This window comes from Somniosus microcephalus, chromosome 3, assembly GCF_052327205.1.
Source record: "Somniosus microcephalus isolate GS21.2 chromosome 3, FLI_Smic_1.0, whole genome shotgun sequence".
Lineage (NCBI taxonomy): Eukaryota > Metazoa > Chordata > Chondrichthyes > Squaliformes > Somniosidae > Somniosus > Somniosus microcephalus.
In genome coordinates, this window is record NC_140989.1 from 368,516,554 (window position 1) to 368,539,041 (window position 22,488).

Sequence of the window (22,488 nt, forward strand, 5' to 3'; positions counted from 1 at the left end):
TTTCCTGCTTTTTTCCCCCCAGTTCTGACAAAAGGTCATCAACCTGAAACGTTGACTCGGTTTCTCTCTTCATAGATGCTGCCTGATCTGCTGAGTATCTCCAGCATTTTCTGTTTTTATTTCAGATTTCCAGCATCTGCAGTATTTTCTTTTTGCATTGTTGTAGGAATATAACCAGAGTTGGCAACCCTATTAGGGATGGGACTTTGACAAAAACAAGCAAACATTCAAAAGCCTTCTTGCACGTGAAGAGTTACCATTTTCAGCAGCCCTTTTGAGGTTGACCAACATACAGTCGTAATGTATCCGGCAAAGGACCTTCTCTTCCACCAGAGCGAACTCCTCCCCGGTGGACAGCTGCCTCTTGCAGGAGAAGCAGGCGAAACAGGCCAGGTGATAGACGTTGCCCTTGGCCCTTCGGACCCAATCTGTTGAATGGATGTGTCTGCCACAGCGAGAGCACCGGGTACCATACCGCCTGTTAAAATCACAAATAGGATCTGGTTGGGCTGTAGGTTTAAGGGGTGTGGGCAAGTCATCAAACTCTGCAAATTAGAAAAGAAAAATGCTTCCTCCCTCTCCTACTACTGACACCCAATTCCTACACTCAATAGGACTGGAAAAAAAACCTGCATTTATATAGCACCTGTCACAACTTCAGGACATCCCAAAGCACTATAGAGCCAAAGAAATATTTTTGAAGTGGAGTCACTGTTGTAATGTCAAAAAAGCAGCAGCCAATTTACACACAGCAAGCTCCCACAAACAGCAATGTGATAATGAGCAGATAATCTGTTTTAGTGATGTTAGTTGAGGGATAAATATTGACCAGGACACCCAGGAGAACACTTCTTCCAAATAGTGCAGTGGGAGCTTTTTACATTCACCCGAGGGGGCAGGCGGAGCACCTCCAACAGCGCTGCACTCGGGTATCAGCCCTGGGTTATGCACCCAAGTCTCTGGAGTGGGACTTGGATCTACAGCTGTCTGACTCAGGCCAGAGTACCACCAAGGTGGACACTCGGTGCCACTGATGCGGTGAAATATCCTGCCCTAGTTGTGACGGATCATCCATCTTATCTGAGGAAGGATGTTCTTGCCATGGAGGAAGTGCAGCGAAGATTCACCAGACTGATACCTGGGATAGCAGAAATGACGTACGAGGAGAGATTGGGGCAATTGGGCTTATACTCACTGGAGTTTAGAAGAATGAGAGGGGATCTCATTGAAACTTATAACATTTTAACAGGACTAGACAGACTAGATGCAGGAAGGATGTTCCTGATGGCGGGGAGTCCAGTACCAGGAGTCACAGTCTAAGGATAAGGGGTAAGCCATTTAGGACAGAGATGAGGAGGAATTTCTTCACCCAGAGAGTGGTGAACCTGTGGAATTCTCTACCACAGAAGGCAGTGGAGGCCAATTCATTAAATATATTCAAGAAGGAGTTAGATATATTTCTTAAGGCTAAAGGGATCAAGGGATATGGGGGGAAAGCAGGGCCAGGGTACCGAGTTTGGATGATCAGCCATGATTGCATTGAATGGTGGAGTGGGCTCGAGGGGCCGAATGGCCTACTCCTGCTCCTATCTTCTATGTTTCTATCAAATCCCAGGTAACCCCAGTTATACAAGACATAAAACAACAGGAAGTGCTGGAAACACTCAGCATCCAGGAGAGAGAAAAACCAGAGTCAACGTTTCAGGTCGAGGACCCTTCGTCAGAGCAGTATTTTGCTGTTGTTTTACAAGACATATCCGTTCTAAAAAGGTAATGGGAGGCAGTTGGAAACCCGAACTGGGACATCAGAAATCCACAACATCGGAAGAGGTGACATATTAATGAGATCTTCCAGAAAAAGAACGGGTCTGCTCAGTATTCCCCCAGAATGTTATTAACTAGAGTAGAAATCGGTAGTGTGCAAATGTTTCAATTTATAAAGTTGTAAACCCAACAGTAGGTAGCTGGGTTTGAGAGAGTCGGTGTCAAACTGCCCTGTACATTGTCCCTCCGTATTTTCGACTCGATCTTTTCCTTCCCCCCACCCACCCCACCTCCCCTCTCTCTCCCTCGATAGCCAAAACGAACTCTAAGACACCCCCTGCATGCAAAAATCAAAATAAATCCCCGAGCGAACCGTTTTTTGGACCTCACCTCAAAATGAACACGAATTTTGAAGCCACCACATTATTGTGCGAACACTATCGCTCCGAACTCGGAAACTCCCTGGTGCCAATTGGGTCCTGCACCATTTGGCATAAATGAACAAGATACTGAGAGCTGGAGTCAGCCCTTAAACTGCATTCAAACACAGATTTCCGAGACCCGAGACTCCTGCAGAAGCCTAGTGGCGTCACATCAGGATCTAAACCAGATTAAGTTGACCGAGACTAATTTATATATATTTTTTTAAATAACCCAATAGGTACCTAAAGTAAAATAACAGAAAATGCTGGAAAAACTCAACAGGCCAGGCAACATCCGTGGAGAGAAATTAGAGTCAATGTTTCTCCAGCATTTTCTGTTGTTATTTCGGATTTTCAGCATCCGCAGTATTTTGCTATCGTACCTAAAGTAATCCAGTTTGCAAAATATTTCTTGATCCTTGATGTAGCAGCTGGTGTGCCGGCCCAGAGAGGTTCTGCACACGCTGCACGCCAAACATCGGACGTGCCAACATAGCTCGTTCACCTGGACAGGTAGAGAGAGAACAGCGAAAAGTTAGGTGGGGAGAGACTCGGCGAGAGGATCGGTAGTAGAGACCCGCAAGCGTCAGCAGCTGGTCTGCCATCCTCTAGTCCAGTAGCAAAACTCGAGTCAGCATTCTACCGGACACAGAGTCAAAGGACTGCAGACACAAAAGAGCCTTTCACGACTTCAGGACCTCGCAAAGCGCTTTACAGCCAATGAAGTATTTTAGAACTGCTGGAATACACAAGGAGACATTGCTTCCAGTGGCAGGAGGGTCGGTAACCAGAGGGACACAGATTTAAGGCAATTGGCAAAAGGGGGGTGGGGGAAGAGACGAGGAGAATTTTTTTTTGTACACAGCAGCGAGCTGTTGTGATCTGGAATGAGCTGCTGAAAGGGCGGTGGAAGCAGATTCAATAGTGACTTTCAAAAGGGAATTGGAGAAATACTGAGAGAAAAAAATCGCAGGGAAAGAGCAGAGAGTGGGACTAACTGGATAGCTCTTTCAGAAATGGGCCGAATGACCTTTTTACTGATTCCAAATGCTCCCCAGAGGGCAATGCAACTGATGGATTAAAAAAGATGTATTTCATTCTGGGGACCTGGGGGTTGCTGACAAGTCCGGCATTTATTGCCCATCCCAAGTTTCCCCGAAATGTTGGTGGTGGGCCGTCTGCTTGAACCATTGAATTTCTTTGTAGCAATTTGGTTAGACCACACACACACACACTTTGGGGGGGGGGGGGGGGGGGGGAAGACAAGGACACACACATACATTTTTTTTTGGGGGGGGGCGCACGCACACAGGCCCAGACACACTGGGGGCACACACACACAGGCCCAGACACACTGGGGGCACACACACACAGGCCCAGACACACTGGGGGCACACACACACAGGCCCAGACACACTGGGGGCACACACACACAGGCCCAGACACACTGGGGGCACACACACACAGGCCCAGACACACTGGGGGCACACACACACAGGCCCAGACACACTGGGGGCACACACACACAGGCCCAGACACACTGGGGGCACACACACACAGGCCCAGACACACTGGGGGCACACACACACAGGCCCAGACACACTGGGGGCACACACACACAGGCCCAGACACACTGGGGGCACACACACACAGGCCCAGACACACTGGGGGCACACACACACAGGCCCAGACACACTGGGGGCACACACACACAGGCCCAGACACACTGGGGGCACACACACACAGGCCCAGACACACTGGGGGCACACACACACAGGCCCAGACACACTGGGGGCACACACACAGGCCCAGACACACACAGGCCCAGAGACACTGGGGGCACACACACACAGGCCCAGAGACACTGGGGGCACACACACACAGGCCCAGAGACACTGGGGGCACACACACACAGGCCCAGAGACACTGGGGGCACACACACACAGGCCCAGACACACTGGGGGCACACACACACAGGCCCAGAGACACTGGGGGCACACACACACAGGCCCAGAGACACTGGGGGCACACACACACAGGCCCAGACACACTGGGGGCACACACACACAGGCCCAGAGACACTGGGGGCACACACACACAGGCCCAGACACTGGGGGCACACACACAGGCCCAGACACTGGGGGCACACACACACAGGCCCAGACACTGGGGGCAGACAGCAGGTTTCCTTTTTTAAACAAGGCACTAGTGAACAGTTGGGTTTGGTTTTATTTTACAAGCGAGCCGCTTCAGAGACACTTATTAAAACCAGAATTTGCTTTCCAGATTGGTGGCGATGGGTGGGATTGGATTTCATGGTCTCTGCATTACTAGTCCAGCAACGTTGATCACTGCACTACCATGCCCTTACAGTCCCCCTCACCTCCAGAGGAGGGTTGGTGAAGGAAAGACCAGTCTCCGTGGGAAAGGTCAGACAAAACTTCAGGGATTTAGTGAATTTCTTGCAGGTGAAAAGATAGGATCCAGTCTTAAATTTAAAGAGAGTCTGTGGGATAGGAGAGGGAAGGGGTTCCAAGTGGATTGAGCATTTGATTAACCGCTGGTGATCAGATAGATGCATTTACACAAGAAGATGGGATGGTCAGACATTCAAAGCAGCACAACTAAGGGAAGGAGGCCGATTAATTGAACAGTTTAATGCAGACACAAACTGACCCCAACAACTTGCCACTTTTAACACAGGGAAACATTCTATGGAACAGCACAGAAGCCAATCAGATATAAACAAAATTGACAGCATACCGAAGTAAGAGCTATTAGAGGGGAAGGGGGGGGGGGGGGGGGGGGGGGGAGATGAATAAAAGCTTTGGTCAAAGGGGAAAAATAAAGCAAAGACTATCACCTTTCATGACCTCAGTGTAGTCACTGTTGTAATGTAGGAAACCCGGCAACATATATGTGCACAGTAAGCTCCCACAAACAGCAATGAGAGGACCAGATAATCTGCTTTAGTGATGTTGGTTGAGGGATAAATATTGGCCCTAGAGCTCGGGGAGAACTCCCCCCACTCTTCTTAGAAACACAGCCATTGAATCTTTTACCTCCACTTCAGGGGGGCAGACGGGGCCTCAGTTTAACGCTTCATTCGAAAGATGGCGCCTCAGAGTGCAGCATTCCCTCAGTCCTGCCCCTCCGACAGCGCGGCGCTCCCTCAGCACTGCCCCTCCGACAGCGCGCGGCTCCCTCAGCACTGCCCCTCCGACAGCGCGGCGGCTCCCTCAGCACTGCCCCTCCGACAGCGCGGCGGCTCCCTCAGCACTGCCCCTCCGACAGCGCGGCGGCTCCCTCAGCACTGCCCCTCCGACAGCGCGGCGGCTCCCTCAGCACTGCCCCTCCGACAGCGCGGCGGCTCCCTCAGCACTGCCCCTCCGACAGCGCGGCGCTCCCTCAGCACTGCCCCTCCGACAGCGCGGCGCTCCCTCAGCATTGCACTGGGCGTGTCAGCCTGGATTGTGTGCTCAAGTCTCTGGGACTTGAACCAACAACCTTCTGACCCAGAGGCGAGTGCGCGCGCTGCCCACTGAGCCACGGCTAGAAGTTGGGACACTTTAAAATACAACTTGTTTTACATCAGCAAAAAAAAACCCGACATTTAGAATGACTCCAAAACTCGACTTTGTTTTTTTTTTTGCAGTCGCTGGAATTTACAATGAACCTTTGCCACTTTCCCCCACACTGAAAGGCAGATCCGCCCGGGTTGATGTAGCGCAGGTGCCAATTGATGGGTCACTTTCCCTGACCAAAAACCCCGCGTGTTTCTGGACGATTAACAATTAGATTGTGGTCCCAATGGCGGTGGAGCCTCACACCACGTATTGACCGACGCCAGCTCTTTATAGATCGACAACTTAATGGGTTATTGGTTTTTTTTGTGGTGGGGGGGGGGGGGGGGGTGGGAAAGAGAGAAAGAGGAGAAAAAAAGAGAGTTGCTGTTGGTTCTCACCTTCAGGAGGTACCGATCGACTATCTCCAGCCCACAGTTACTGCAGATATTTCGCCCAGACCTTGAAGAGACCATCGACTGTGGGGACAAGGATGGCGAGGCCGACGTGGCTGGAGAACAGGAATCGTCTTTAACAACTCGCTCAGAATTAGTCTATAGATGTGTGTACACATAAAAACAAAAAAGAGAGAGATACACAAATGGTAAATTAGCACTCAAAGTGCAATGTGGTCTCAACAAATATATTAAAAAGGGAGAAGATAGGGATTGGGTACCAAACTGCAAGCGTTCCTAGGCTTCCGATTTCTTCCAAAGTGGACGGAGGAGATAGTTTCAGGGTCGTCCGACATGGCTTTTAACTGGGGGGGGAAAAAAAGAGCACAGGTTTGGAGAGGGCGGCCAACACATTCGGAACTAGTTGCGTGCACCAGTCTTTTAACATCGACAACAACCGCCCCCCGAATAAATATTAAACAACTCGCCCCGTTCACCATGACAACACTTATGATTAAGATGTAATTTGGAAAAGTACCCTAGATACCGTTTATTAAAAAAAACACAAGACAAGACACTTGAGTGAATCGTCAGCGTTTATTCCAATGTCACGAGCTATTTCGGTCAAGTGTTTCAGACAATTCTGAACCCCCCCCAAACTAAGTTGCACAAAAGCTTCTCATTTATACCCATCAATTCCTAACCTCAGTTAGTCAGTGAGGTGGAGAAAAATAAAAGGGAAAATTGATTTCCCCCCCCCAACAATTAAAACAGCAATTTCCCATCCAACACGCCTTTGACAGGGTAAGCTAGAGGTGAAGGAGGTTTAATAGGGGGGTACTTGAAAGATAATTACAGCTAATCCGCTCCGGTCATGTTTGTTCGATTGCCAAATTGAAGAAAAGGCAAGGGGCAATTACTGGCGCAGGTGATTCGCCCCAACTGCCCCGAGGAGCTCAGCCCTCCCTCAATTACATCATTAAACAAAATCAACGCGGTTTAACGACACACACGATCGCTCACGGGTTTACTAAACCGCCAACCGACTGGAAATGTGTTCTGGGGAATAGGTTAAAGAGGACTATAGATTGAATCCTCACTGCCATGTCTAGTTCTAGAGCGCTTCCATCAATGTGTTAACACGATTCAGCAAGGTCTGCCGTCTATTAAATCCGAAATGGGTCCGTTTCCAACACTAGTTCGCTTTCTCAACAGACAAATCGTTATAAACACACACTATTCACAGCAGGGCAGTATCTTGACTAGATTGAGCGCCCCGAACCCGATTATTGAGCCCCATTACATTAACCCTGAACACACACATCTTTAAAAAAAAACCCGAACACTATTCACAGCAGGGCAGTATCTTGATTAGATTAAACCCCATAACTTGAATGAACCCCGTCAGGATCCCCGATAATCTGGAATCTGCAATTTACTTCGCTCTTCCCTAGTGGGGTTGATTTTTTCCAAACCATGACAGGCTCACTAGTGACACCGATTCGGACAACTATCGTGGTTAAAGTGAAACCTGCCGAACCAAATACAGGAAGGGGCTTGAAACGCAGAAAGAGAGAGAGTCTGCCAACAAGCGACTGCCTCCCCACTCAATGGTTTCATTACTCCGGATAAAAAGTAGCGCGATCTCCTCCGTCCCCCCAAAGGCTGGGGTTAGACAGCCATCTCGACAACGTCTTACCTTCTCCAAACATGCATCCGTGTAGCTCTCTTTGCCTGCCATGCGACACACTAACAGCTCAGTACTCTTCCAGTACATTGCATTCAAAACTCGGATTCCAATCGCAGATCACACAAAACAAAACCCTTGTTGTAAGGAGGTTGGGGTGACGTTTTAGTTCAGGAAATGTTCCAGGCTTTTTAAAAATTGATTATTGCCTCTACTCCAAAGTTGTTTCTGTCCAATTGCGTCCCCGGTCAGAGTTTCAACTGGCTGTGTTGCTTAAAAAAAAGTTACCTTGGTGGATGGAACTTTACACACAAAAAAAATCACTTTCTTCTGTCTCTAACCACACCTCTTCAACGTAGTACAGCCCTTGGAGATGGGAGAATTTTTATTCATACACACTAAATAGCTTGGGGAATCTTTTTTTTCCTCTCTCTCGGTGTCCAACCAGCAGCACGCATTATCTCACGAGTCTTTATCGCGAATCGGTTACACGACTCTACTGCAATGTCAACACGGACTCGGGTTACATTCCCGCAGCCTTTAGAAAAGAGGAAAGGCAGATAAAAGCATTTACAGTCACTGCACGCCATATACCCTGCCCACCGCCGCTCCACAGCCCCCGGGCTCAGGAGAGAGAGAGTAGAGAACGACCAGGGGTTGTAGTAAGATGCGGATTGGAGTGGCCCTGCCTGACTCGCTGTTAATAACTTTGCACATACATGTGAATCACATTAATATTTTAATCCTGGCGGTTTTAAATAATGCCCACGAGGAACGGACTGCTAATTATTACAAATTCTGGGACTCTCGTAAAAAGATTGCAAGTCCTGATAAAGTCAATCACATCCCTTCATTTGTCCTCTCTCCTTTCCTAATATTGAAACACAATGCTCGGTGTGTGTGTTGTTTGTAATTATGTGTGACGGAGCTGGTGGATGGTAGACACACCTGGAGTATCTTAGCGTTAAATAACAGCACCAACACCTGTACTTGTTACTCCGACTGGGGGACGTACTTCTCACTACAGTTTAAAGGCGCTGCGTTCAATGTCAAGCTGTTGCTTGGGTACTGGAAGAGCCGCGTGTGGTCAGTATCTGACTGGTGGATGTTACACTGAAGTGCGGCGTGGACATGGAGGTTCGGCTGCTGCAGCCGCGGGTTAAATCCAGGAGTAATGGAGTGTGAAGCTTGAGTCACACAACTCCCGGCCCGGCCAATATCGGGAGCTCTTCTGGTTTTTGTGTGCAATGTATGTAAATATCTGACATTCTATTGTACAGACATTGCGTACAAGACACAATTGGAGCACGGTGTCCTAGAAGTGTAAAAAAAATGTTTAAAATAAATTGCGGATTCTAAGAAATAGTCTTTTTTAATCTGAGGGATTTTGGTGAGGGTTGATAGGGAGCAACCGTTTCCACTGGCAGGAGGGTCGCTAACCAGAGGACACAAGATAATTGGCAGAAACAAAATCCAGCGGGGAAATGAGATTTTTTTTTACGCAGCGAGTTATGATGATCTGGAATGCACCGCCTGACAGGGCGGTAGAAACATATTCAATAGTGACTTTAAAAAGGATAATTGGATCTATTCTTCCGAAGGGGACATGTGCAGGGTTAAGAGCAGGGGGAGTGGGACTAATTGGAGAGCTCTTTCAAAGAGCCATCACAGGCAGGATGGGCCGAATGGCCTCCTCCTGGTGCGGTGAGATTGTAGATGTTCATGGCAAACTGTGTAGTTTGTAATTGGATATTGGGGAACAGCTCATTCCAGTTTAAATCCAACCTTCTTCAGACCATTCACAAGACCGAATGACTGACTGACTGATTCAGAACGCGGCTGGATCTCTCTAATATTTTTCTCTTTAAACAATGCGCCCCCAACACCCCCACCCCACCCCCTTCCCCAAAAAATAAGAAGCTATAATTTCACATTTTTTACACTAAAAGAAATGTTTCACGATCTTAATTTGCATGTTAACGGTTCTGGAAAAATCCACGTTTGAGCAAGAATAATGTAAAAGGGCAGATGATTGTGTTCCTCTTCATACCCCCTTGTGCAATTAGGTGAAGTCAAGAGCAGCAACTCGCCAGCTGTCTATTGAAGAGAGAGAGAGAGGGAGGGAGTCAGTCTCGGAGCACAAAGGCCGTTCATTATTAAAACTGGTTTTGGAGGAAGGGGGGGGGGCATTTTTATTTAAATTTATTGAAATATTTGGCGGAATGGAGGGAGCTACATCCACGGCAATAGTGGCGAATTACAGCCGGGAGCCGGAGATTGAGATTCTAACCACATTGGCATTCACAGTGCTGAGAATAAGAAGGGGTTTAAGCAACCTTTTTAAAAAAATTAAAAAAAATACGCCGAGTGCCGTCCTCAGCAGGGATCTCAAACAACTGAATAGAAACGCAAAAACATTGATTTTCAGCCAGCGAGTTGCTGCAAGCGGGACTGAGTTCGATAACTTTTCTGTGAACTAACTTTTTTATCGAACCACAAACTTTTCCTTTTTAATTGGAAACTCTGCGATGGTTTTATCTATTTATATCCACTGCAGATATATATATATATAAATAATGTGTGTGTATATATGTATGTATATGTGAGTTATTAGATGAGATGATAGGGGAGGGGGGAAAGGCACATAATATAGTGATTGTAGAGAGAATAACTAGTTCTTCCAAATTAAAATACTCTGGAGGACTTTTTGGAGAAGACGGATATATTTTTTTCATGTAAGTCCTGATTTCATCCGGACCAGAGTGACATTGTGTCCGATTTATTCTCAGTCTGTACTTTTTATTATAAAGCAAGGAATGACTACAATGCTTGTTGTTTGCCTCGATTGTACACCGACCTTTGAGCTGTATTATTGAACGGGGGGACCGTTATTTGACGCGCTGATTTGCCTGAAGATGTGTGTGCCTTTTAAAAGATTTGTCCTGGGGTCCTCCCCACCCCGGATATTATTTTGTTAAGTATTTATAAACAAATAAACTCCTTTTTGAATATGATGGCGATAGCGGCTGCCTTTATTTAACAGATGCAGCCTAGTCTTGTTAGTGCCATGTTGTGAAATGGGCAGTCTCTGTTTATTATTTTAAAGTATCTCAGTATTTTATTTTTCGCTCCACATTATTTCGCTTTCACCGTGTCCGATTGTAATCCCAGCACATTTATTTTCTTCTCTTAGACATGTCTGATTTATATTTAAGGACATTCGATACATTAGCCTTTCTAATATGTATAAAATATAATTTTTTTTTAAACAAAAACTTTACTGACCTTTCACGTGGAAAGTCCGTGTTTTTTCCCCTGGAGGGCCGTTCCTTTATTTCAAATAAGCCTAAACTATCTCTCGGCGAAATGGCTAAAACTGACAACGGCTCGAAAACTACTATTCGATAGAAAGTAAACGAACTGACCCAGAAAGGCGTTCGGAGAACGGGAAAGGAACTAAAAAAAAATCATTCATTTATTCTCAAAATTTCGTGAAATTACGACTTTTTTCTCTCCACCCCCGCCCGCGACTTCATTTTCTAAAAGGGAGTCTCGGGAACACAATTGGTTATTTTGCTGATTTAAAAAAAAAACCACTTTGGAAGCTCAATGTGGCTTTAAGCCGCGCACCTTAATGAAGCCTTGGTTCAGATTTCAGTTACACTGCAATCCCACTCACCGAGGGTCGGGATGTTACCAGTAAATGCGAAATGGTGCGGGACAGTAAAACATTTATTTCCACCCCAGTTAGTAATCCGTTTGGATTTTAAGGATTGCAATCTCACAGATTTGTTTTTTGTCTTGGGGGACGGGACATTATGCTGTGCGTTTTCTTTTATTTAAAAAAGTAAAATGCAATCAAGCTTTGGATCACATTACTCAAAATCTAACGTTTAAATGGAATCACATTTTTTCAAATCCACACTGTGGTTTGGAACTAATTTTTCGTTGATGATCATTCTGTTTATTGTATCATTATTAATTTACAAACACTATTTCCCCTTCCCCATCACAGGTTCCTTCAATTATCTTAGATATTATTTTCTAGGGATTAGCCATCTCACCGAAAGGATTTACTATTTCCCTCCTTTTCCCGATTTTTAATTTATTCTCTTAAATTACAGACTTTGTGTCTGCTTTTTTTTTACAAAAAACTTTTATTTTCGTATTTTAAATATTATTTCCACTCCCCCTTTTTTATTCCTTTCGTCTCCTCCTGCAACCGCTGCTGAGCTCAGTCCAGTGTAGTTTCAGTTCAAACCAGATCCCCCAGCAATACTGGACAAGGGCAGTCGCTGAGTACAATCAAGTCGCATCATTGTACAGCAAAAGTGCGACACATTGAATCGCAGGTTCCTCATTTCCCGCGAAGTGTTAGTGTGTTTGATATCGTGTCGCTTCAATGCCACCCGCACACGGATCTGGATCGGGAAACAGCCCAGCAGAGCAGTCCCATGTGCTGTGCAGCCATGCTGTGACACCTCAATGTTGGAGGAGGGATACTGAATAGTGGGGCAATTCTGCATATTAAAACAATTTATATCGGCACCCATCCTTCTTAAAAAAATAAAAATTGAGCATCATAAGATAAGGAATAAGAGCAGGAGTCGGCCATACAGCCCTGCCGCCATTCAATAAGATCATGGCTGATCTTCTACCTCATCTCCACTTTCCCGCCCAATCCCCATATCCCTTGATTCCCATAATATCCAAAAATCTATCGATCTCAGCCTTGAATCTACTCAATGACTGAGGCTCCACAGTCCTCTGGGGCAGAGAATTCCAAAGATTCACCGCCCTCTGAGTGAAGAAATTCCTCATCTCAGTCCTAAATGGCCATGATCTAAACACTATTAGGCTGTGAAAGTTTTTAAAAAAACACTAAACTGTTTGGAAATCTTTAAAAGAATAGTTCTTGCAAAAACAGGGTGGGGTGGAGAGTGTATTTATTGCGATACATAAAGTATCCCAATTGTGTGAGACAGGCTGGATGGACCAGAGGGTCTTTCCCTGTCCCTCGTTGTTCGTATGTTTGAAGATGTGCAACAAGGCCATGCAGAAATCCCAATACATGAACACCATTTGTTGTATTTCAGCAAAGAAAGCCGCAACAAAAATGATGATCGAGGAGGATAAATGATTCGGTATTCGGGCGACATTACTATCTCGGTAACATTGTTACTGTGTTCGCCAAGTGATTGAACTGGGTGACAGTGCCCCGAGTCTGTTCATTGGAAAATAAAACCACCGTGCTTGGGAGCGTTCAGCGCCTCAAATCAAAGAATGTGGTTTTCAACCAGAAGTTAACAATATTCAAATAATCAGCTTTTGCTCCAATTTTCCTAAAATATTAACGGATCTGCCGCCTTACTTAGACAAAAGGGGTAAAACTCTCCGCAGGAAATCGAGTGAGATATTCAGACTATCTCGTCGTTACCTAGCAGTTAATAACTCCAATCTATTTTTTTTCTCGTCTAAAGTAGTCACTGGTTAAAAGACAACCAGCTGGGGTTTACATGGAAACAGGACTCGAGCCGGGAATCACTTGCACCTAATGGAAGAATCAACCCTCTCCGCTCCCCCGGCATCCTTGCAGATATCTGTGTACTGCTTTAGGTGGCTCAGTGGGCAGCACTCTGGCCCCTGAGTCCAGACTAACCTGCACTGCACTGTCACAGGTTCAACTGAGGCCCCGCCTGCTCTCCCAGGTGGGTGTAAACCAGCTGATGGCCACTATTTTGAAGGGGCCCTCCCTCGTGTCCTATAACACTCCTGTGATGCCTTGGAATGTTTTACTACATTAAAGGTGCTATATAAATACAAGTTGTTGTTGTATAGGAATGCAAGTCTTTTCTTTTTATAAATGGTTACTCTTGCAGTAGAGAGATTGAGAACAATAAATACTCATATTATTACATCGGATATACAGCACAGAAACAGGCCATTCGGCCCAACCAGTCCATGCCGGCATTTATGCTCCACACCTCCTCCCGTCTTTCCTCATCTAACTCTATCAGTGTAACCCTCTATTCCCTTTTCCCGCATATGCTTGTCTAGACTCCCCTTAAATACATCTATACTATTCACCTCAACCACTCCTTGTGGGAGCGAGTTCCACATTCTCACCACTCTCTGGGTAAAGAAGTTTCTCTTCTGAATTCCCCATTTGATTTCTTGGTGACTATCTTATAATGATGCCCTCTAGTTATTGATATACTCGCTTTCCTAGACTGTTGTAGAACAAATGTCAGGGAAGGGGTGTTGTCGGAATTGCTTCTCCTATTTGTAAGGATACGATGGCAATGATAAAATAGAAATGGCTGGATGGGATGGGTTGTAATCACGTCCAGAGGATCAGATACCCACAAGCTCTGAGGTGTCCCAAAGCGAAGAGGGGCCTCTGGCTGATGCAATGCACCAGGGGTTAAGTGTTATTGAATAATGATGGTAACTTTTCCACCTGACCAACATTTCTACATCAGAAAATGGCTTATCAACCAAAATAAAGGAAAAACAAATTAACCGGTCATTCATCTCATCGCTGTTTGTGGCATCTTGCTGTGCACAAAATGGCTGCCAGTTGTGCCTACATGCCAACAGTCACTGGACTTCAAAGTAACTCATTGTATGTATGTGAAGCATTTTGCAATGTTTCTGAGAGATGAGATAAAAGGCTATATAGGTGTAAGTCTTTCCTTCTTTGCTTTCTTCACTATATCTTTGCATTTGTTTTATTCTCATTTTCTCACTCACCTCTTGTCATTCATCATTCCTTTATTCAACTATCTATTTTTACAGCCAACCTTCTGACTCGATTGTACTATTGTTATTGCAGAGCCAGTCTAGGGAGAATCTGTTTCTCTTTCCCAGTTACATTCTATTTGTTTTTCTTCCCTTAAATAGTTTTCTCTTCATTTTGTCATTCCTTTTTTTGTTGGACTGAATTCTATCTTTATTCTTTTTTAATTAAGGTGATCAAAGGATTGTCTGAAAAATCAAGGGACTCCTTGGCCCCCAAATCAACCTCCTCCCCTATTAAAATAATATTGTTCTACATCTTCAGTTCTGCTTCAGAAAGTAACTTTAATTTGCCAATAATTTATCATTTTTAAGAAACTGTTTCTATTTACGACAAAATTTGTAACAGCTTCCCTTTTAGCAGACCACAATTTTATTCTCAGCTCCTGTAATTGTGCGTAAAGGCCTCTCACAATAGAACAGCTATTCTACATCTATCTGGCCCTCTCTTAAATTTACACACTTCCTGTTAACTTTTTCCATTATAAAGTCCTATGTAAACTTGTCACGCGATAATTACACTTACCGTCCAGTGGTGGCGCTCTGTTTAATTGCAAGACAAACAGGGTGGTAGGAGTAGGTTGGGAGGAGCGAGAGCCAATCCCCTTATCCCAGCTGGTGATGCCACGGCCCCGCCCATTGTAAACAGTGTCGGTTTTGTATCTGCCAGGTACTGTAGTCTCTGCTTCCCAAACTTCTGCGTATTGCTATTTAACTGTAAATAATATCACATCAATCAACTATTATATAAACATAAAGACAGGATGTAAAAAGTAAGAATGCCAGAGAGGCCTAGATCCTGAGAATGAATAAAAATTACACTGAAATTCTAGCACAAAGATGGTCAACATCCTGGCATGTGGCTGGTGTCGGAGGTTTAGTATAAAGACATCACAACACACCCCAGTCTCCATCAGACAGTGCTCCCTATACCTCTGTGTCCAGCCAACACACCCAGCACCGCAATCTTCCTCGGTATGGGTTTTATCCTTAACACCTCAGTCTCCCTGGAGTTTCTCAGGCTGGCTGCTTTAGAATTGCCTGGACTTTCAGCAAACTGCCTGCAAACCAAACACTGACAGGTTTAGTTCCCTCTGTGTGCAGCTTTTAGTGTCTCAAATGAATGCGTTGGCATGAAATTCTGACCATGCGAGCTTGATGCAAAGATTAAACCTGTACATTTTAAATGGGTCAATGACTGGGTTAAAATAGTACAAACCAGCAGAAATTTAAGCTAGCGTGTTAACACGTGCAGTGAAATTAAATCATAAAAGGAATTAAACCCTCCAAATTTAGCCCTGGACAACAAAAATGTTCTTTTCCTATCTGCCACTGTGGTTCATGATGCAAAAGAAAAGAACGACTTGCATTTCTATTGCGCCTTTCATCACCTTGGGACGTCCCAAAGCACTTTATAGCCAATGAAGTACCTTTGCAGCATAGTCACTGTTGTAATGCAGGAAACACGGCAGCCAATTTGCGCACAGCAAGATGCCACAAATAGCAATGTGATAATGGCCAGATCATCTGCTTTAGTGATGTTGGTTGGGGGATAAATATTGGCCCCAGGACACTGGGGAAAACTACCCTGCTCTCTTTAAAATAGTGGCCATGGGATCTTTTACGTGCTCTGAGAGAGCAGATGGGGCCTCGGTTTAACATCTCATCTGAAAGGCGGCACCACCGACAGTGCAGCACTCCCTCAGGACTGCCCCTCCGACAGTGCAGTGCTCCCTCAATACTGCCCCTCCGACAGTGCGGCACTCCCTCAGTACTGCCCCTCCGACAGTGCGGCGCTCCCTCAGTACTGCCCCTCCAATAGTGCAGCACTCCCTCAGTACTGCCCATCCGACAGTGCAGTGCTCCCTCAGTACTGCCCGTCCGACAGTGCGGCGCTCCCTCAGTACTGACCCTCCGACAGTGCAGCGCTCCCTCAGTACTGACCCTCCGACAGTGCAGCGCTCCCTCAGTACTGTCCCTCCGACAGTGCGGCGCTCCCTCAGTACTGCCCCTCCGACAGTGCGGCGCTCCCTCAGTACTGCCCCTCCGACAATGCGGCGCTCCCTCAGTACTGCCCCTCCGACAATGCGGCGCTCCCTCAGTACTGCCCCTCCGACAGTGCGGCGCTCCCTCAGTACTGCCCCTCCGACAGTGCAGCACTCCCTCAGTACTGACCCTCCGACAGTGCAGCGCTCCCTCAGTACTGACCCTCCGACAGTGCAGCGCTCCCTCAGTACTGTCCCTCCGACAGTGCAGCGCTCCCTCAGTACTGCCCCTCCGACAGTGCGGCGCTCCCTCAGTACTGCCCCTCCGACAGTGCGGCGCTCCCTCAGTACTGTCCCTCCGACAGTGCGGCGCTCCCTCAGTACTGTCCCTCCGACAGTGCGGCGCTCCCTCAGTACTGTCCCTCCGACAGTGCAGCGCTCCCTCAGTACTGACCCTCCGACAGTGCAGCGCTCCCTCAGTACTGCCCCTCCGACAGTGCGGCGCTCCCTCAGTACTGCCCCTCCGACAGTGCGGCGTTCCCTCAGTACTGCCCCTCCGACAGTGCGGCGCTCCCTCAGTACTGCCCCTCCGACAGTGCGGCGCTCCCTCAGTACTGCCCCTCCGACAATGCGGCACTCTCTCAGTACTGCCCCTCCGACAGTGCGGCGCTCCCTCAGTACTGCCCCTCCGACAGTGCGGCGCTCCCTCAGTACTGCCCCTCCGACAGTGCGGCGTTCCCTCAGTACTGACCCTCCGACAGTGTGGCGCTCCCTCAGTACTGCACTGGGACTGCCAGCCTGGATTAGGGGTCTGGAGTGGGACTTTGAGGATATTTGTTACTGAGGTAATTTGTGAGTTTTCACCAGTAACCGTGGTAGAGCCACCATGCCATTGACCTGCACCCCTGGGTCTGTGTGGTATTGGAACTGGAGAAATGGGCAGCAACCCTCCAGCCCGCGGTCTGTCTGAGGGTGCGGTGCCTCCATGGTGCCCACACCCAATGGAGTCAGTGAAGGGGAGGGGAAGCTCTCAGGTGGGGGGCGTCCTTTGGTCAAACTAACCTAAACTGGACCGTTGCCCACCCCACCGCTGCGGCTCTCCTTTTCTTGGTTCATGCGGCCGCTGTGCCTTCTGTTCAATGATTAATGCCGGCTCTTCAGTTGGCCCCTTGCGGCCGGAGACAGGCGGCCTGGCGCCTGGACAACCGCCCGCGTGACCGGCGCGAGAGGCCAGTGTCCGCGCGGCCGGCCGGAGCCCTGGACAGGCGCGAGCTGGCGGCCAGTGAGGCCAGCGGCGCCCGGCCAGGGCACGACATCTTCATTCCTGCAGGTCAATGCAAGAGGACAGCACTGGGCACCAGTTAGCAATAACTGATCTATAAAGCTGCAAAAAATAGTTATCGTGCGGCCACAAAACCCTGGGTGCATTTTCCCCTCACCTGGCAACACCTGGGACACTAAGACTCATGGTCCAAAGGGGTGAGATACACGGCACGCCCATTTTGATAAATGGCAACTTTTCCATTCATTTGTAGGCCGGGGCGGGGGCTGGCGGTGGGGGAGAAATCTATCAAAATAGCTTAAAGATTTAAATCAGAATGAGTGACCTTTCACTTTTCCATATTTCCATTTGGGAGATGAGGCGAATTTATTTTACGCAGTGAGTTGTTATGATCTAGAATGCGCTGCCTGCAAGGGGAGGCGGGAGCAGGTTCAATCGTGACTTTTAAAAGGGAATTGGATGAATACTTGAAAAGGAGAAAGATGTGCAGGGCTGTGGGGAAAGAGCAGGGAGTGGGACTGATTGGAGAGCTCTTTCAGAGAGCCGGCACAGGCACGATGGGCCGAATGGCCTCCCTCTGTGCTGTATCACTTTATGATTCTATATAGCGTCTTTCACACCCTAAGGAGCTCCCAAAGCACTTCCCAGCCAATATGTAGCAACTAATTTGCACACAGCAAAATCCCACACATAGTAATGAAATAACTGACCAGCCTGTTTTGGATGTGTTGGTTAAGGGATAGATATTGTCCAGGTCAGCGCCATGGTTTATTGGGGTCACATGATGCTTTGCAATGGATTTTTTTCATTTTGCTGTATTTACAAAATTAAAAACCTCTGGAAATAATATAGCAGGGGGTTTGATTTCCTCAGTGAGCTAAATTTAGTGCATTTGTGGTAAACCCCTCCGTACTATTGAGTGTCAGCTGTGGCTCAGTGGGGCGCACCCTCGCCTCTGAGTCAACAGGTCCTGAGTTCTAAGTCCCACTCCAGAGACTTGAGCACAAAAATCTAGGCTGACACTCCCAGTGCAGTGTTGAGGGAGTGCTGCACTGTCGGAGGTGCCGTCTTCCGGATGAGACATTAAACCGAGGCTCTGTCTGCTGTCTCAGGTGGACATAGAAGACCCCATGGCACTATTTTGAAGAAGAGCAGGGGAGTTCTCCCCGGTGTCCTGGGGCCAATATTTATCCCTCAATCAACATAACAAAAGCAGATTATCTGGTTATTATCACATTGCTGTTTGTGGGAGCTTGCTGTGCACAAATTGGCTGCCGCGTTTCTCACATTACAACAGTGAATGTACTTAATTGGCTGTAAAGTGCTTTGGGACTTCTAGTGGTTGTGAAAGACACTATACAAATGCAAGTTTTTCTTTGTTTCTTTTTATTCAATGCAGCCATTAAACCATGACTTATCCATTCCAATGAAATAAATCAAACGTAACACGTTATCACACAGAGGAATTCAAATCCCCCAATGTGATGCACAGAATAGTTAGAAATATCCTTCACCTCATCCCTTATGATAGATCCTCTGCCTACTTATCTGCATTTTCACTATCCTTCAACAACAACTAGCATTTATATAGTGCCTTTAACATAGTAAAATGTCTCGAGGTGCTTCACAAGAGTGTAATCAGAAAAACATTGATATTGAGCCAAAGGCAGCACGGTGGCATAGTGGTTAGCACTGTTGCCTCACAGCGCCAGGGACCCGGGTTCAAATCACGGCCTCGGGCGACTGTCTGTGTGGAGTTTGCACATTCTCCCCGTGTTTGCGTGGGTTTCCTCCGGGTGCTCCGGTTTCCTCCCACAGTCCAAAGATGTGCGGGTTAGGTTGATTGGCTATGATAAATTGACCCTTAGTGTTAGGGGGATTAAATACGTGGGGTTACGGGGATAGGGTGGGATATGTGTTGGTGTAGGGGTTACGGGGATCGGGTGGGATATGTGTCGGTGCAGGCTCGATGGGCCGAAATGGCCTCTATCTGCACTGTGGGGTTTCTGTGATTCTGTGATTAGGAGTCTTGGCTAAAAAAGAGAGACTTGCATTTCTCTAGCACCTTTCACCACCTCAGCATGTCCCGAAGCACTTCACAGACAAGGAAGTACTTTTGGAAGTGTAGTCACTGTTGTAATGTAGAAAACACAGCGCACAGCAAGCCCCCACAAAGAGCAAAGTGATAATGAACAGTTAATCTGTTCTAGTGATGTTAGTTTTGAGATAAATATTGGCCAGGACACTGGGGAGAACTCCTCTGCTCCTCTTTGAATAGAGCCATGGGATCTTTTATGTCCACCTGAGAGGGCAGTCATGAGCTTGCTGTGCGTAAATTTGGCTGCCGCGTTTCCTACATTACAACAGTGACCACACTTCAAAAAAGTACTTCATCAGCTGTAAAGCGCTTTGGGACATCCTGAGGTCGTGAAAGGTGCCGTATAAATGCAAGTCTGTCTTTTTCTATTATATGTCCCAGTCTGGATTTCAGATGTCTGGTTTACACTTGAAACATTACCCTACCTTTCTCGCTGCAGCTGCTGACAGAACTGTTTTGTTTTTCCAGCACGTTCTAGTTTCAATACAGTCCTGCGGCCTCATACTCTGAATTTGAACTACATTGGGAGCCTCTCAACTACATTTGAATTTGGTCCATTTCTATGTTCCCATGTTCCTAGTTCCTACATCAGCAAGAGAAGACTCGCGCTATCTACCTTGACTGAGTTCACACCTGAGCTGAAATGACATGTGGACATCATCAGAACCCAGAATTATAATTTTATCTTTTAGCCCCAGATTTTTGGCAATATTATAATATATCGATAATATATTAAATAACACATCTGTACACACTTCCTGTCTAAAAGAAACATTACTTCCTGTTGTTACACTTTTTCAAACATTTTGAGGCAACTTTTTCCCATTGCAAATTCCTGCGTTCACATTTATAATGAACTTTGACAGTGTCAGTTCATCACTGTGGGTGTGCAATAGGGCCACATATAAACTGCTCAAAATGTTTTCTGAATTTTTTTTCACACTCTTTTTTCTCAGTAACTGAAATATCTTCTGTCCAAAACAAGGATGTAAACAAAATGAAAAATAAAGATATTACATATGTCATAATTACACTGAATTTACAGAACAGAAACAGGCCATTCGGCCCAACTGGTCCGTGCCGGTGTTTATGCTCCACACCAGCCTCCTCCCACCCCTCTTCATCTCACCCCATCAACATATCCTTCTATTCCTTTCTCCCTCATGTGTTTATCCAGCTTCCCCTTAAGTGCATCTGTACTATTCGCCTCAACCACTCCCTGTGGTAGCGAGTTCCACATTCTCACCACGCTCTGGGTAAAGAAGTTTCTCCTGAATTCCCGATTGGATTTATTAGTGATTATCATATAATCTTTGGAATTCTCTGCCCCAAAGGGCTCTGAATGCTGAGTCTTTGAGTATATTCAAGGCTGAGGTCGATAGATTTTTGGACTCTAGGGGAATCAAGGGATATGGGGATCGGGCGGGAAAGTGGAGTTGTGGTCGATGATCAGCCATGATCTTATTGAATGGCAGAGCAGGCTCGAGGGGCCATATGGCCGACTCCCGCTCTTATATTCTTATGTATGGCCCCTAGTTCTGGTTACTTCTGCAAGTAGAAACATCTTCTCTACGTCTACCCTATCAAACCCTTTCATAATCTTGAAGACCTCTTTCAGGTCACCCCTCAGCCTTTTGTTTTCTAGTGTTTGGTTTGATTTTTTTATGGCTTTATCAACCTGCATTGCTACTTTTAGTGATTTGTGTATCTGTACCCCCAGATCCCTCTCTTCCTCTACCCCCTATGGACACTTATTTTCCAAGGAGTATGAGGCCTCCTCATTCTTCTTACTAAAATGTACCACCTCACACTTGGTTAGATTGAAGTTCATTTGCCAATTATACACACATTCTGCCAGTTTATTCATGTCTTCCTGTATAAACAACAGGGTTAAATTTATCAGTTAAATTGCCCATTGTGTCTCTTAAAATGTTAAAAGTCAATAGAAAGGAAAATTGGAACAGGTGAATTTCTTTTTTAATCATTCACGGGATGCGGGCATTTATTGCCCATCCTTAATTGTCCTTGAGACAGTGGTGGTGAGCTGTCACCTTGACAAATGAGTGGCTTGCAAGGCCATTTCAGAGGGCAGTTAAGAGTCAACCACATTGCTGTGGGTCTGGAGTCACATATCGGCCAGACCGGGTAAGGGCGGCAGATTTCTTTCCCTAAAGTACATTAGTGAACCAGTTGGGTTTTTACGATAATCTAGTAGTTACATGGTCACCATTACTGACACTAGCTTTTTATTCCAGGCTTTTAAAAAATGTAATTAACTGAATTTAAATTCCCCAGTTGCCATGGTGGGATTTGGACTCGTCATAAAGGGCAGCTCTTTTTACACTTGACAAAAATTTTAATTCTCTCGACGGTGTGTGCGAGAGAAAGATGGGAAATCACAGTGTTCTGAGTATACACCTGCTTTGGCTTTTGTTTTGTGCCCTATAAACTTTAGAAAGTGTATTAAGCTGGGAGAGGGAGAAAGATGAATCAG

At 46.5% G+C, this 22,488-nt stretch overlaps 1 protein-coding gene across 7 annotated transcripts in view; it reads right to left on the reverse strand.

Annotated features, from left to right (window-relative positions):
* LOC147122419 (LIM/homeobox protein Lhx8-like) overlaps nucleotides 1-15,331 on the reverse strand; it is a 51,436-nt gene extending 36,105 nt beyond the window's left edge. The window contains exons 1-6 of one of the 7 annotated variants that reach the window (XM_085983558.1): nucleotides 15,156-15,331; nucleotides 7,844-8,369; nucleotides 6,426-6,509; nucleotides 6,151-6,303; nucleotides 2,570-2,691; nucleotides 258-478 (exon numbers count right to left, since the gene is read on the reverse strand). In XM_085983558.1, coding sequence (XP_085839684.1) covers nucleotides 258-478; nucleotides 2,570-2,691; nucleotides 6,151-6,303; nucleotides 6,426-6,509; nucleotides 7,844-7,921 — 658 coding nt within the window. In that variant the 5' untranslated portion in view covers nucleotides 7,922-8,369; nucleotides 15,156-15,331. Of the gene's footprint in view, nucleotides 1-257; nucleotides 479-2,569; nucleotides 2,692-6,150; nucleotides 6,304-6,425; nucleotides 6,510-6,682; nucleotides 6,789-6,848; nucleotides 6,949-7,583; nucleotides 7,638-7,843; nucleotides 8,762-15,155 lie in introns of those variants that run through there. The other 6 variants (XM_085983565.1, XM_085983559.1, XM_085983560.1 and 3 more) reach the window with 6 other exon arrangements.
* Nucleotides 15,332-22,488: the final 7,157 nt, after the last annotated feature.